At 39.3% G+C, this 16663-nt stretch overlaps 1 protein-coding gene across 9 annotated transcripts in view; it reads right to left on the reverse strand.

Annotated features, from left to right (window-relative positions):
* LOC101285567 (cytochrome c oxidase assembly factor 1 homolog) overlaps positions 1-16663 on the reverse strand; it is a 101512-nt gene that overhangs the window by 42963 nt on the left and 41886 nt on the right. For 8 of the 9 annotated variants that reach the window (XR_004478707.2, XR_007479132.1, XR_007479130.1 and 5 more), the window contains one exon: positions 10559-10611. The exons of the other annotated variant lie outside the window; for it this stretch is intronic. Coding sequence is in view for 1 of the 8 variants with exons in the window: in XM_033411274.2 (XP_033267165.1) it covers positions 10559-10611 (53 nt within the window). In the remaining 7 variants the exon portion in view is untranslated. The remainder of the gene's footprint in view (positions 1-10558; positions 10612-16663) is intronic. 9 annotated transcript variants of the gene reach the window in all.

The following is a 16663-nucleotide window of genomic DNA, read 5'->3' on the forward strand; positions in this document are numbered from 1 at the left end:
TTTACATGCAAAGAAAAAAAAATGAAGGTGGACATTTACCTTACACCATATACAAGAACTAACTCACAATGGATCAAAGACCTACATGCAAGAACTAACACTATAAAACTCTTCAAAAGCATAGGGAGAAAGCTCCATGACACTGAATTTGGCAATGATTTCTTGGATATGCCACTAAAAACACAGGCAACAAAAGAAAAAAAAAAAGATAAATTGGACTACATCAAAATTTTAAACTTTTGTGCATAAAAGGACACTATCAACAGAATAAAAAGGTAACCTACGGGGGCTTCCCTAGTGGCGCAGTGGCTGAGAGTCCGCCTGCCAATGCAGGGGACACGGGTTCGTGCCCCGGTCCGGGAGGATCCCACGTGTCGCGTAGCAGCTGGGCCTGTGAGCCGTGGCCGCTGAGCCTGCGCGTCCGGAGCCTGTGCTCCGCAGCGGGGGAGGCCACAACAGTGAGAAGCCCGTGTACCGCAAAAAAAAAAAAAAAACAGGCATTGGAGAAAATATTTACAAATCATATATCTGATAAGGAATTCATATCTGAAAACAAATAACTCCTAATACTAAACAAAAACTGGGCAAATTCAAAAATGGGCTAAGGACTTGAATAGACATTTCTCCAGAGAAGATATACAACCAGTCAATAAGCACATGAAAGGATGCTCAACATCACTAATCACTGGGGAAATGCAAATCAAAATCACAATGAGATACCACTTCACACCCATTAAAATGGTTATTAAAAAAAAAAAAAAGATGTGGAGAAACTGGAACCCTTGTGATTGCTGGTGGAAATGTAAAATGGGGCAGCTGCTGTGGAAAATAGTATTATTGATTCCTCAAAAAATTAAAAATAGAACTACTATATGATCCAGCAATTCCACTCCTGGGTATATACCCAAAAGAAATGAAAGCAAGGACTCAGATATTTGTACACCCATGTTCAGAGCAGCATAATAAACAACAGCCAAAAGTGGAAACAACTAAAGTTTCCAATCAATGGATTAACTGCTAATCAAAATGTGGTGTGTGTACACACACACACACACACACACACACACACACACACACACACACACACAGGAATATTATTCAGCCTTAAAAAGGAGTGAAATTCGGATACATGTTATAACATGAACCTTGGAGACATTATGCTAAGTGAAATAAGCCAGACACAAAAAGACAATTATTACATGATTCTACTAATATGAGGTACGTAGAATAGTCAAATTCACACAACGTAGAACAGCAGTTACCAAGGGCTGGGGTGAATGGGGTAAGGAGGACATTGTTTAATGGGTACGGTTTCAGTTTGGGATGATGAAAAAGTTCTGGAGATGGATAGTGGTGCTGTTTGCACAACAATGTGAATATACTTAATGCCACTGAACTACACACTTAAAAATAGTTAAAATGGTAAATTTTATGTTACATATATTTTACCACAATTTTTTAAAAAGTGAAATGGGAATGAAAAGTCAGCATGGAAAACAAATTCTGAAGCCACATTTCCTCTAAAGGGTCCTTGCTGATCTTGGAAAATTAGAACCTTTGTTTTGATTGATTCTCAGGGGGACAGATACAGAAATAAAACTGAGGGCCATCTCACCTAAGACCCTCCCCACAATAAGCTGGCATCCCAAAGGGCTACATCCATAAATAAGAATCTGAAATCTGAAGCAGATTATAACCTAGGATCAAACTAGGATCAAACTGCTTTTCTCAAACTTTAAACTTGGTTTATAACCCATCCCGGATTAGAATACTCCCAAAGTGTCTGTCAGAAGCAAATGCAAATTTTCTAAGTACCTACGCTGTGGGCCTAAAAATAGTCTTAAATAATTTTTCAAATGTAGTATCGAGGGCCCAGTCGAGGATAATGGAATACACAGGAAACTAAACAGGAATAAGAATAAGCAGAAACAACAGACAGGAAAAAGTGGTCAGGAGATAACTTGAGAAATTGGAAATATCAGATGCAGACAAAAAAATAATTGTGTTTTCTGTGATAGGATAAACAAAAGACAAGTTGGAGTTTTTAGCAGAGAAGTGAAAACTATACACAGTGACACAGTTTGAAAATAGAAAAAAAAATAGAAAGTCAAGAATTAAAAATAAAATAACCCCAATTAAGAACTGAATAGAGAGGTTTAAAAGCAGATTAGACGCAACTTAAAAGATATTTAGTAAATGGGAAGACAGGAGAAAAGCCTAGAGGTATGCTAGAGCTGGCCTGAACCAGCCTGTGAAAGCCAGTTATGTGCAGCTCCTTCTAACTCTGCCTCAGTGAAGTCATGCTGGTTGCCTGAAACTGCCCTTGTGAATATTTACACTATGGAAATCAACAACTGCTACAAATCAGGGCTTTTTTTCCCCCTGGAGAACCAGTTTAACAGCACATCACTGGAAGCAACCATACAGAATTCAGGACAGAGAGAGACAAAAAGATGATGAATGCATGACAGAGGGTAAGAAATGTGAAGAATACATGAGAAAGTCCAATATATATTTAATTGGAGTTTCAAAAGAAACTGAAGAAATTGAAGAACAAGAGAATGGCAGGTGAGAAAATGGCTAAGATTTTTCCAGAACTAATGAAATCACCAAATCATAGCTTTAAGAAGCCCAATGAATCCATTACAGGATAAATAAAAAGAAATCTGCAGTGAAGTAAGACTGACCACTGTACCATTAGAGTAACCTATTTATTTTTTAATCTATGAATTCTTTTCTTTAAAAATTGTAAGTGTTACCAGAATTCAGACAGGTGGGGATTTATTTTCATTACTTTTACCCAGAACACAATGAAGCCTACACTTTGGACCTGCAGATTCAGAACCTTGTTACCTCAAGAAAGTTTTCTTCAACTTTTATTTTTCTCTTTTGTTACATTTATTCTGATCTCTCCCTTAGAAATACCTTATTCTCCTCTCTCTGTCCTCAATATCTGTCGTCTTTATCCTTGTCACTTCACTTCCCTGTCATCATTTTCTCCTTATTCTGGACAATCTCAAATACTCAATATAGGATTCCATTTTCCACAGGATTAGCTCTGCTCTTTACAATTGCCATTGCAGATTTTTATCCCGCTATTGCATTTTCAGGTTTTTTGTTTATTTTTAGCTCCTCTTAAAATCATTTCAGCTCCTCTTAAAATCTCATTCTGATTTTTTCTTATGACTTTTTGTTTTGATTTCATAGAGGTCATATTTTTTGCTCTCTTGCTAAGAATAAAATCTTACATTTCCACAAATATCTTCTGTATACCATAATAAATCATACAGAATGATTCTTAAGCCTTCCCTCATCATCTTTGGGTAATGGTTCCCTTCTTTTATGCTACAGATTTCTTTCATAATTTCCGTAAAGATTATTATCTTTGAAAAAAGAAAATGTACAATTTTTAAATGGCAGAGTATACAGATCACCCTTGATTCCCGTCACTATCCATTGGATGGTGAAATTTTGCTCACATCTTGAACTTGGTCAGGTTTTGTGTGTACAGGCTGATGCACACAGGCCATGGCTCCATTTATAATACTCGGCAGACAGTACAACTATGCTGGACTGATCTAGGATCTTCTGTGATTCTCTCGTATTATGAGGAGAATTTTGTTACTATAACATCAGGAACATGCTGCAGTTTGTCTTTTAACAGAAAAAATAAATGCTAATCTGAAACCCTAAGAGCACAACTCTTGCAGGTTTCCTCTTAACACCACTTCTACAGCTGCATCGCATCCCTGGAAAGCAATATCCTAAGTTTCCTTTCATTTTCTTCCATACTACATATTGGAAATCTTAGTCTATGAATGGATACACAAAGAATGGTGCTGAAGGTAGTTTGGAGGAGTTGAGAGTGGGGGGAGATAGAGGAATCTCTAGTCAAGTTAACTGGCTTGTAATATGTCATGAAATACAGAACATGAAGGAAACAGCCTTCCAACAGTCATTCATGGTAACCTTCATCTTGGAAGTATGAGTGAACAATGGGAATAGATCAAAGCCTCTTTCTAACTTCTCCTCCTCATCTCATTTTATTCTCCTGTGTTAGAAGTCAAAGCATAAATACACCACTAAGGCTTTCTCAGTCTACTCCAACCTCAATGTAGTAAGTAGTTAGTGGAAATGCCTCTAAAACTAAGAAATAGTTGATTGCTACTTAACTCTTTGGTGCTGTTATGGGACTATGTGCGAAGCTTAACGGGAGCTGGAAGAAAGCACATCACACATAGCTACCCTAAGGTCAACATTTTTAAAGAAGTACATTTTCTAAAACAAAAAGACTGATATTTTAATCTCTGTGTTTGAACATACAATCGACCAAAATACGGTGACAGGTATTAACTAATACAGAAAGAGTGAAATAACTAGAATTCTTTCACAACAGGAAGATGAAGATCAAGACTTATCATGACGTATACATTTTTAAAGACCTATGACAATGATTTTATACGTGGCGATGTAGACACTGATTTCTTCTCCATATCACTTAAAAGTCTGAAAATAGTCATTTTAGGATGATTTTTTAAAGTTCTACTCTAATCACTCTACCCAGTAAACACACAGAATTTGTTATTCCAGAAGGTGCTCAAAGGCAATGATATAAATAGCACTTAATCTAATTCACAGATGATAGCTCTAAATAGGTAAGTAAGGAAAGCTAGGCTTATTCTGAGGACATGTCCTGACCATCCCTGCTGATATTCTTGAGAACAATTACCAGAACCTCATCCCCTCAAATGTGGGAAAAAAATTCAAATTCGGGAAAAGCTTCATTCTTTTTCCTTTTTACATATCACAATGAACATTTCATTAATAAAGTCAAGCTGAGCTCACTATTTCTTATTTGACAATGCCCCCCCCAAACACTTAGTGTCTAATGGATTTCCCTTAATTAATAGCTAACATTTAATGAACCCTTACTGTGTGCCAGGTACTTTACTAAATGCTTTACATAATTAACTCATTTCTCTGAAGGAATGCTATTATTACCATCAGCAGTTTAAAGATAGGAAACAAAAGGGACACAAAAGTCAAATAATTTGCCCAGTTTTTCATTCCAGTTACTACTGCTACATCACAAATTACACCAAATGTAGTGGCTTGAAAAACGATTTTATCATACATGAAATCTGGAGGTCAAGAATTCGGACAGGGCACAAAGGTAGAGGCTACAACTAAGAAGACTCAACAACTAGGGATGTCTCAATGGCTGGGGGTGGGAGTCATCTGGGGAAATTTTCACTTGCGTGTATGACTGTTGATGCTACTGTCATCTAGAATCTCAGCTGGAGCTGTCAACTAGAGCACCTACATATGGCCTCTCTTGTGTCCTGGGCTTTCTTCACAGCATGGAAGCTTCAGCATAGCAGGACATCTTGCATGGCAGCACAGAGATCCAAGTGCGAGTGCCCCTGAAAGCAAGGTGGCGGCTAAACTGCCTTTTCCAACCTAGCCTCAGACGTCGTTCAGCACTTATGCCACGTTCCATTAGTCACAGGCAAATCACAAGCCTGCGCAGATTCAAGAGGAGAGGATAGAGACCCCTCCTCTCAACAGAGGAGTGTCAAGGTCACGGCCTACAAAGAGCAGGGGGCTGGAAGTTCAGCCATCTTTGGGAAATACAACATACCACCATTGTATTGCAGAGATTCACAGAGCATGTTCTTTTTTTTTTTTTTTTTTTTGCAGTACGCGGGCCTCTCAGTGTTGTGGCCTCTCCCGCCGCGGGGCACAGGCTCCGGACGCACAGGCTCAGCGGCCATGGCCCAGGGGCCCAGCCGCTCCGCGGCACACGGGATCCTCCCGGACCGCGGCACAAACCCGCATCCCCTGCACGGGCAGGCGAACTCTCAACCACTGCGCCACCAGGGAAGCCCCCACAGTGCATGTTCTTAACTACCATACCCAACTGCGAGCTCAAGAAGTGGCACTCTATATAGTGCTTAACAACCAAGCTCTTGACCTAGTCCAAAAGTTTTGGAATCTGGAACGGGCAAAGGGACCAAGGGGAGGGTGAGTTCTGAAGAGGCTTCTTTAGGCTATATTCCCTTCACGCTCATCCCCCCCTCTGGAAGCCATCAGTGAAAACAGAGGATTCTCTACACCAACAAGAAAACAGAAGAGTCTCTTATAATCTCTCCACCATGATAGTTCCCAGGGGTGGCCAATTCCATCATAAAAATCAATTTAAGTGTTTCTGAAAGATGGCAAGCGATGTCCCATGGATATCCTCCTCTCATGGTGGTCTGTGCACCATCATCTGGTCATCTGATGTCAAATATTACAGACTTAACCCAAATCAGACCTTGATTTCTGAGGTCGCATTTAATACTGCCACAAGATCCACATTATTTACAAATAAATCAACAAATAGTTCAAATTCAGATGGGAATCTATAAGTCTAAGAGCAAGTTTCCAGAACCTTTTTTAGGGAGTAGAGGAGTTGGAGGAGCCATTCAAAACAAGTAATTTTTTATATCACTTTATTTCATATACATGTGATATAATTAAAGCTTACCACTGATTCCACTGCCAACTTCAAGGGTTTTGGATAAACGAAAGCACAATTGAGAGACTGGAGAATCGGGCTATTTAGAGACTCTCCAACGTTAAATCTTTTAGGATCAGATCCCTGGCACAAAGCCAGGCAAACAAAAGGTACAAACTGACTCACTGGACTAAAAACCCACCCTTCATTAGCCGCAGAGGAAGAATGATGTTTTAAAGTGGTACAGTTATTATTTGGGCTGTGAACAAATACCTCCCCATTAACAGTCCCTCAGAATACTAGTCTGAAAAACCTTGGTGTTACCAAGGAATTTCATTAAATCTGGTGGGGGGTTTTTTGTTAAAAATAATAAAATCATTGTCTTCAATAAAGTGTTGGTTGATACAAGGGAAAAACCAAGAATGCCTTCCCTCTCTTTTGGTTCACACCCTAGGTGAAGGCATGAAAACACAGTCAGCTACAATGCACTCGTGGTTTATTTACAGAGAAACATTCTGGCAAAATTAGCATAACTGGTTAAGTGTTACTTATTTGGAAATCCCGGTGTAGCAGTAATTAAAAAAAAAAAAACGAAACTGCTTTACCAGTTTAACTTTAAAGAAGTCAAATTTTCATTGTGAATAAAATTTCAATTGACGCAGACAACTTGAGCTGGACTATTAAAACAACCAAACAGCAGAGGAGACATTTAATGAATAAACTCCCCTGTTAACACTTTGTCTACATGGATTTTTCCAGAGGTACTGTGTTCTGGCTACATGAGGCTGGCTTTGTTTCTTTCAATAAATTAGAGAAGGGCAAAAGGTGGGGAGGGGAATGTGACAATCACACTTAATCCACACCAGGCCGCCATATGTCGCTTTTGTCCTTTGCTGGCTCGTTGATTATTCATGAATTCACTACCTGAAAAATGCTATATTTATCTTTACAGCCACAAAGCTGTCAATTCAGTTCCAAGTAAGCCTGCCTTTGTTTTCAGTGAAATGCACACTTTGGGAGAAGGCGGCCTTTTGTATGACACTGCCCTAGGCTATAAAACAGGTATAAAAAAAAATCTGATATAATATAGGTGAGTTTCAATGTTGATACTGACCTGAACATTGTTATTATTTTGTAATGACTGTTAGATCAAAAGAAAATGAAGCAGTCTCGGCTTTTAGAGCCTTTGGCCTCTCAAGATTTCCAGAGAGGCCCTAAATCCTACTCCCTACTGTATTTTGTCATCAATGGTCTTACTGTTTCCATTTCTTTTCTTCTTTTATACCTGCTTGTTTCTGGTAAGTATCCTCTGCTATTATGTTACCTGCTCAAAGCTACCTGAGTTCCAACCACTGCTTCTCTGGGATGCATTACATCAGTTCTAGCTCAGAATCTGCCTGAAAGTTTCCTCTTCCCACATACAGTCATTGCCTTGAAGGATTCCACAGGCCATTTAAATTCCAACTTGTTTGCCAGCACATAGAGGAGACATACTTTTAGAAAGGCAAAGAGACACTCAGCTTTCAACACTACCTACCAGACAAGAAGACAGGGAAGATAAGCTTGCCTAAAGACATTTTAAATGCTTCCCTGATGGCTTCAAGCTTAAAACTACTACCACAAATCCATCATCTTTGTCCTGAGGGAGAAAGTCAGAGGGAGAAAATAGATTAAAACTATACTTGCATCCTAAAAATTCTGTGAACAGCTTGAAGGATAAAAAAGCAAAGTGAAATCTACACTCCCAAATTACTGTCATTTTAAAGTTTTGTGATAAAAGCCAAAAATGTAAATTGAATTTAATTTTCCCTAGGTGTGTTCAACAACAATTTTGACATGAAATGTCAAACATGTGATAAAGGTTCTTTAACAGTTAGTGACTGAGGGTAAAGACCTAATCCAAAGAGAAAAATAGCACTTCATAAATAGTTCCAACAGATCGTGCATTCTTCCATGTTTTATTTCAATTAATCTTTTGAGGATACCTAAAAGTCTCTTTCTAATTCAAGAATGTGATTAAGACCTGCACCTCCATTAACAGGAAAATGAGGCAGAAGGAGGCTTAATACTTCAGAACTCCAATATGATGTAAGACTAAGTCATCAAATTCCTAACATGATTAACTTATGAGATCAATGTTCATGTCTAAAAAAGCAAAAGAAAAAAAAGATTCAAACACAGCTTGACTGTTTTCATGTTTTAAAAAATAATTTAATCACAGAGATTTATTCATGTTAGTGCCTAATTGTTTTATAGGACTGTCTACCTTCAGAAGCCCCTAACCTGTTTGTTCTTTACCAAATGCATCATCACTCCTTGTTCAGTCATCCAGGATCGAAACCTGGGCCTCTTCCGTCACCCTGCTTTCATTAGTCAGGATTAAGTTCAACCACATACAACGTGAGCAAAAACAAACAATCAGACAAAGCCATCAGCTTACACAAGACAAAAAGTAATTGTATTCTGACAAAAAAAGACGCCCAGATGTAGTCAGGCCAGTGTATTCTAGTTCACAGCGCCAGGCCCTTTCCCTCTTGATGACGTGCCGTTCTCAGCATGTGCCCTCCCCTTCAAGGTGCAAGATGGCTGCTTGAGTGCCTGCTATCGCATGCCCGTAACAGCCAGCAGGAAAGAGGGGAAGGAGGGCTCAATCCTTTCAATAACACTTTCTAGAAGTTCCACACAGCACTTCCATTTTCATCTCACTAGGCTGAATTTAGTGTAGTCACATCTAGCTACAAAAAGACTTGAAAATGCAATCTTTTCATTGGGCAACAATATATCCAACTGAAAATTAGGGTTCTGTTATACAAAGAAAGAAGGAAATGTTTGCCAGAATGAGCACGGTCACAGTCTCCAGGATTCTTCTCTCTTACTCCCCACATCCAGTCCTCTCAGCTCACCACCGTTATTTAGCTAAGTCAACCCTATCAGCATGGTTGTAATTCACCTTATCATCATCTCTGCCTGAACTATAACATCCTAACTGATCTCCCTGAGCCAGGTGGAAATCAGCTATTCCATTTGGTCACAGAAACTAAAGAAAAGCGTGGGAAGAGACATGTGAGTGGGAGGCACCATCACTTCTCCTTCAGGCTCATACAAGCCACCCTGGCAAAGGAGGAACTCTGCTCTTCCATGCAAACGTATTAAGGTCCCTAGGGAAAGACAGAGAGGCTGACTGCAATCTGGTGTCTGTGTGATTGTGGAGAATCTTGCTGGGGTTCAGTGGTTAGAGATGAGGGTCTTCACAGAGCAGGAAATCATCTGTACCTCAAAAAACACTTCTCCGTGGGCAGAATCAAAAAATTATCAACAGAATTCTATACTCAACACAAATATTTTCCACAAATGAAGGCAAAATAAATACTTTTGCAGACAAATAAAAGCTGACAGAATTCACTGAAAGCAGACTTGCACTATGAGAAATTTTTTAATTGAAATATATTTGACATATAACATTGTGTAAATTTAAGGTGTACAGCATGTTGATTTAATATTCATATTTGGAATACGACTGCCTTTGTAGCAATAATCAGTACCTCCATCACATTACATAATTATCATTTCTTTTTAGTGGTTGGAATAATTAAGTTGTCTCTTAGCAAGTTTGATGATTATAATACAATATTATCTATATTCTCTGTACTGCACGTTAATTCTATAGGACTTATTTACTTCTTGGTGCAAGTTTGTCCCCTTAAACAACATCTGTCCTATCACCCCTACCTTCCATCCTCTGGTAACCACCATTTCACTGTTTTTATGAGTTTGGCTTTTCTAGATTCTTCGTGTAAGTGATATCATACAGTATTTGTCTTTCTCTGACTTATCTCACTAGAAATATTAAAGTTCTTCCAGCAGAAGGAAAATATCAAATGGAAATTTGGAACTACAAAAATAGAGGCCTACAATGTAAATACATGGCTAATTGTTAGGACATTTTTGTCTCATTTTTAATCTTTTTAAAGGTTAATTGAAGTAACATCAGTAAGATGGCAGAATAGGAGCTTTCTACTGTCTTTTCCCCAAAGACCAATGATTAAGACGATCACCTACCGAGAAGAGTGCTTTTGTGCAACTGCAGAGACCAGCAGAGAAGTTCCAGCACGCTACGGGAGCAAAAACAGCAGAGATTAGATGCAGTGAAGAAGGTAAAAGGAACATATTACCCCCTCCCCAAGGTGGTGCGGCTCAGTGCCTCTCGCCAACAATTTCTCCCACCAGGGAAAGTGAGAGCATGTGAGTGCGTGCCCAGCTCCCCCAGCTGTACAAGGTGCTGCCAAAGGGGCCCACTTCTTTCCTGCCCCATCCAGGGCACTGAGGTGAGCTGAACAGTGACGGTCAGGGAGGGGCTGAGAGAACAGCTGCCAGAGCCGGGAATGTGTCAAAGGGACATGGATCCTATTAACCATTTCGAGGACAGCATCAGGAAGCCCACCCCTGAGTTGCTGGGGATACCTCCCCTGCACTTCCCCATCTGTGCACCTCACTCACACATACTCCCACCCAGTGTAGGCTCCCCATGCGTATCCCCCCTGCCCCACACTTCCAGTGAAGGGATGTGTTCAAAGCTCGGTATGCAAATAAAACTGTGTTTAAAGAGATGTAAATGGAATGTTATTGAGCCATAAAAAAACAAGGAAATCCTAGCATTTGCAACAACGTGGACAAACCTGGAGGACATTATGCTAAGTGAGATAAGCCAGACAGAGAAACAAATATACTGCCTGATCCCACCAATATAGAGAACCTTAAAAGGAAGTTGAACGCACAGAAACCGAGTAGAAGGGTGGTTGCCAGGGGCTGGGGTGGGATGGGGAAATGGGGAGAGGTTGGTCAAAGGGTACAAATGTTTAGCTGTTAGATTAATAAATCCTGAGGATCTATGTACAGCATGACTACAGCAAACACAGCACAATGTACAGTATGGTGACTATATTCTGGTATTATATAACTGAAATTTGCTAAAAGAGTCGATCTTAAGGGTTGTCACACACACACACACACAAAAAGTGAGGTAATGGTTGTGTCAACTTGATTGTGGAAATACTTTCACAATCTATACAAATATCAAATCATCATGTTGTACACTTTAAATATGACAGTTTTGTCAATTATAAGGCTGGAAAAAATTGGCTGTTTAAAGCAAACTTGATAATAATAAAGCATGTGGGTTTATAACATGCAGAAATAAAATATATGATAAAAATAGCACAAGATGAGAGTGCAGAATGGAAGTATATTGTTGTAAGATTCTTGTGTGAAATGGTATATATATTACTTAAAGGTAAATTAATAAAGTTAGATATATAAACCCTAGAGTAACTACTAAAAATAATAAAACAAAAGGTATAGCTATCAGCCAATAATGGAGATAAAATGGAATCACAAAAAAATACTCTATTAATCCAAAAGAAAGTAGAAAAACATGAAGAAAGAGGAACAAGGATGAGACACGTAGAAAACAGAGAGCAAGACGGCAGATTTAAACTTGATCATATTGAAAATAAATGTAAACTGTCTAAACACTATGCTTAAAAGGCAGAGATTATCATAATGGATAAAAGAAAAAAAGCAAGACTCAATGATATACCATCTGCAAGAATTAGTTGGTCAATGACACTAATGTTCCTAAGGTCTACAAAAATATAAAATAGCCTCTTCCCTATACCTGGGAAATTACTGGATAGTGCAGGAAGGAGGGCCCAGAAAGGTCCTCACTTCACAGTGGGTCAAGAAACTTTGCTTCACTAAAAAATTTCGCTGCCAGGGAGTGAACAAATGCAGAAAGTCAGAATTACGGATTCTGCCTTTCTGGCAGCCCTAACATAGAATGTGCTGAGAAGACAGACACTTTGGGTGAATTCAAGCCTCCCAGCCACATGGAGAATAACATTAATTAGAAAAGGCTGGGGGAGTCAGTTGTCCTAATTCATATCACACTGACCCCCTGAGGCTTCTGCAAAATCAAGCCCCCAATACCAATTAACTCTACAACAGTCATTGTGCAATGCGGAAAAACTTGGTGCTGTACCCAGTCAAGGATTACATCATTTGCAGGAGCTAACAGACATGTTGGCTACATCCTGGCAAGTAGGGCTATCAAACATGCACGTCAGCCTGCTGAGCAAGTCAGCCCAATAAAATAGGTAACCAGGCAATGGCCCAGCATTTTCCTCCTCTGTGAAGTAGAAGCAAGATATACATTTCACTCGGTCTCTTTCATAAATAGGAAGCTATGAGCAACTGCATTTTTTGCCATACAGGTAATTTCCCTGATAAGCATTACAAAGTGACAAAAAAAAATTTCTTAAGAGTTAGGGCAGGGCAGTTAGCACTACTGGATCAGCCTGAGCTTGAATTCCTGGAAAGTAGCAGACAACAACAGAATAGTTTCAAAATTTTACATAGCCTCTTAACATGGATTGTGGTTTTTAAAGCCAATGAGCAAATACTGAGGAGGTGTGTCTTAAGGATAGTCAGCGCTGAGTGAGAGTAGACAGTCTTACAGTGGGTTGTTTTACCCAAGGATCTAGGTGACAAACATGGAGCCAGGATTCATAAGGGAAATCAAGGCAGCCAATGAAATAATCAGGTGATGAGGGAAGCGGGAAAGCCAAGTGGGTGACTTTTTCTGAGGAGCGGTATAAATGCTTGCATTCATTTTCTATGGCTATTGTAACAAATTACCACAAACTTAGTGGCCTAAAATAACACAAATTTATTATCTTACAGTTCTGTTAATCAGAAGTCTAACGCGGATCTCACTGGGCTAAGATCAAGTTGTCAGTAGGATACATCTTTTTGGGGGGCTATATGGAAGAATTTGTTTCTTTGCTTTTTCCATCTTGTAGAGGTCGTCCTCCTTCCTTGACTGTGGCCCCTCCCTCCAACTTCAAAGCTAGCAACAGCAGGCCTAGACCTTCTCACACTGCCATCTCTGGTTCTCTCTTCCAATTCCCTCTTCCACTTTTAGGGACCCATGATTACAGTGGGATCACCAAATTAATCCAGGATAATCTCCATATTTTAAGGTCAGGTGAATAGCAATCTTAACTCCCCTTTACCATATAACCTACCATATTCAGAGGTTCCAAGGTCTGAATGTGAACATACTGGCAGGGGTGGGGGATGGCGACCACATTACTCTGCCTACCACAGCGCTGCCAGCAGCTTTCCATAGGGACGTCTCTACTGATTTCCATGAATAAAGCAATGCTGTTTAAAGAGGGGAAACAGCACAGATTCGGGGAAATACAGGTAGCCATTGTGATTCCAAGTCTGTGATTCTGTAGATCTTCAGGAAGAGGTGTGCACAAGGCTGCCAAGAAAGCATCAACAGTACTGCAGATTGGACTGGCTCAGTATAGAGCGGCTGGGAAACTTAGTGCCACTAAGAAGCACAAAGACACAAAAAAGGGGGGGCGGTTAGGAGAGGGTCAGGGTTTGAGTCCAAGATGTGGTACTAACTGCAAGATCTTACTTGGGCAAGTCACTTAACTGCTGTGTCCTACTTTTCTCTTCTGCAAAATGAAAAAGTTGATTTAAATTATCTTCTAAAGTCTCTTCCAAGTCAAAGTGCTATGATGTAATGTAAAAGGGGAGAAAGGAAATAAAGAGACCAGAAGTTTACTCTCCTTAAATTTAAAACCAGGGCTTAGCATTTCATCTTCCCATGGGAATGGAGAATAGCACTTTTTTATTTTGAAGTCAAATAAATGACACCTTGTAAACACTAAGTATGTGGGAAAACCTGACTCTTTATAGCATCAGTTCTTAAATTTTTGACTAATCCATGTAAATTTAAAAAGCCAACAGATGACATATTTTGATGATTCTAATAATTAAAATATATAAAATGATAATATTACACCATTAGGAAAAGAAAGAAAACCTTAGGTTAACCAATCTTTGGTGCTGGGGAGGAAGGATTGGGAACAGTGGAGGAACCAGTTCCTAGGAAGCAGGAAGTGTCATTCAGGACAAATTATAAGTTATGAAACTGGTAACTAACATATTAATAAACACCTAGAACACAACCTTAAAAACAAAAACAATAATCAAATGCCCAGTCTACATGATTTCAGAATACTAATTTTAAAAAGATAAAGTATTGAAATATCCTATGTAGTTTATCCTTATTACACAAGAATATTGCCCCATGATATGTGAATACTTACTGATTGTAGCAATTCTCAGGTATTCAATATAACTTAATGTCCAGAAACAATACCTAGGCTTTTTGCCAGAAAGAACTGATTATAATCATTAAAATCCTACACAAATGTACCAGAGGAATACAGAAAAGTATAAAGAATTACAGGCAACCTAAAAGTAACGGGATATCTCCTCTAAAATAATAATCCAGATATCCACTTTTTGGCCTCAATTAACACTTACATAAATATTAGTAAGGTAGGCTTTGGGAATTCAGAAATAAATCTATCTGGGTAATTTATACAGTGAGGAGAGAGCTACAGGGTTTGTACATGACTGCCTGTTCTAAATGGTAAATGTGTAAAAGAAAGCTATGTGGAGCCAGCAGCCTAAGGACATCATAGCTGGAATCAGGGCTACAGTATTTACAGAGTGATCATGGGAGGAAAGTTGTGGTTCTGGTGACAATGAATTAAACATTTGGAAACCTAAGCCCCAGTCCCCATATTCTCTAAAGGCCTAGGTTTGCTCACCTGTAAAATAACAAGGTTCTAGTATTTGAGAGGATAACAGCTATTTTTCACATTTACTGAGGGCAAATATTAAGAAGCAGGCGTACACTGTCAAATGAACGCCTTATGATGGATAAGGGAATAATTTTACATTAGAAAGTTTTGTTAAATATTGCAACATGCCATCAAAAGAGCCTGTAAAATAATTTTTTGTTTAATAGTAAACTTTACTTCTAGAGCAGTTTTAGGTTCACAGGAAAGTTGGGCAGGAAGTACAGAGAGCTCCCATGTATCCCCTGCCCCCATACACACAGCCTTCCCCACTATCAACATCCTGAACCAGAGTGGGACACTGATTACAATCAATAAACCTACAGTGACACATCGTCATCATCCAAAGTCCATAGTTTGCATCAGGGTTCACTCTTGGCGTTAACATTCTATAGGTTTTGACAAACGTATTAACAACATGTATCCACCGTTACAGTATCATAGAAAACAGTGTCACTGCCCTAAAAGTCCTCTTGATTTTGCCCATTCATCCCTCCCTCCCTGCCAACCCCTGGCAACCACTGATCTTTCTACTCAAATTACCTTGTTTTAAGGTCAAAGGTTTTCCTAGGACAAAGGTGGGAAGACTTTCTATATGGCCATTCAACATCCTAAGCTGTCTTTACTCACTGTCATACAATGTCACAGAGCACCTGAGCTTTGTCACTATTGTAACAGTACAGTATAAGGAAACTCCCAGGAGAATGAAAATATTTCACGCAAGAAATTTAATATTAGTAAGTTACTGGTACATTAATTATAACAATATTCTGATATTGTACTCCTCTAAACTTCAAAGAATTTTAGAGAATGTGGTACAAGGTGACTAGAGTTGAAAGCAAGCAAGCAGTATTTTTGTCCTTACCATTTTTTCCCAGTGGTCTTTAATATTTATGATGTTATTTTCAATCTTTATTTTTCAACAGATGCTAAAGGTATAGCTAAAATAAAAGAAACTGGCATTTCCTGCTCCTGATAGTAATAAAAAGGCTTCATCATTAATGCCCTACCAGCTTCTGCTTCCCGGCTTTCCGTCAAGAAATGAAAAATTAAGTTCACTGTGTGGCTCATTCTACAGATCAAAACTCCAGCTTTTATAATTTTTTTTTTTTAACAGCAGTGGTCAAAGTACTGGAAATCAACACCTGCCAAAAAGCAGAACCTGGCAATTTACATCCATGAGACATACGCCACAGTTAAGCAAAACCACGGGGGCCATTCCTCAGAGCTCTTGCCTGACTCAAGCCTGACTTAGGGCTTGACTAAGGGCTGTTTTGCAAGCCCTAACCCCAGACTCAGAACCACAGTCAGGCAGGTACGGAAGACCCAAACTGCCCTGGATAACTGGGTGAGGCCCTCGTCACCTAGAGCACGTTTCCACTTGCCAAAAGAGCTCATTTCCAGTCAGACGGGGGGATAGAGCTGATGAGAGAGAAGGCAG

This window comes from Orcinus orca, chromosome 9 (assembly GCF_937001465.1).
Source record: "Orcinus orca chromosome 9, mOrcOrc1.1, whole genome shotgun sequence".
In the NCBI taxonomy this organism is placed as follows: Eukaryota; Metazoa; Chordata; class Mammalia; order Artiodactyla; family Delphinidae; genus Orcinus; species Orcinus orca.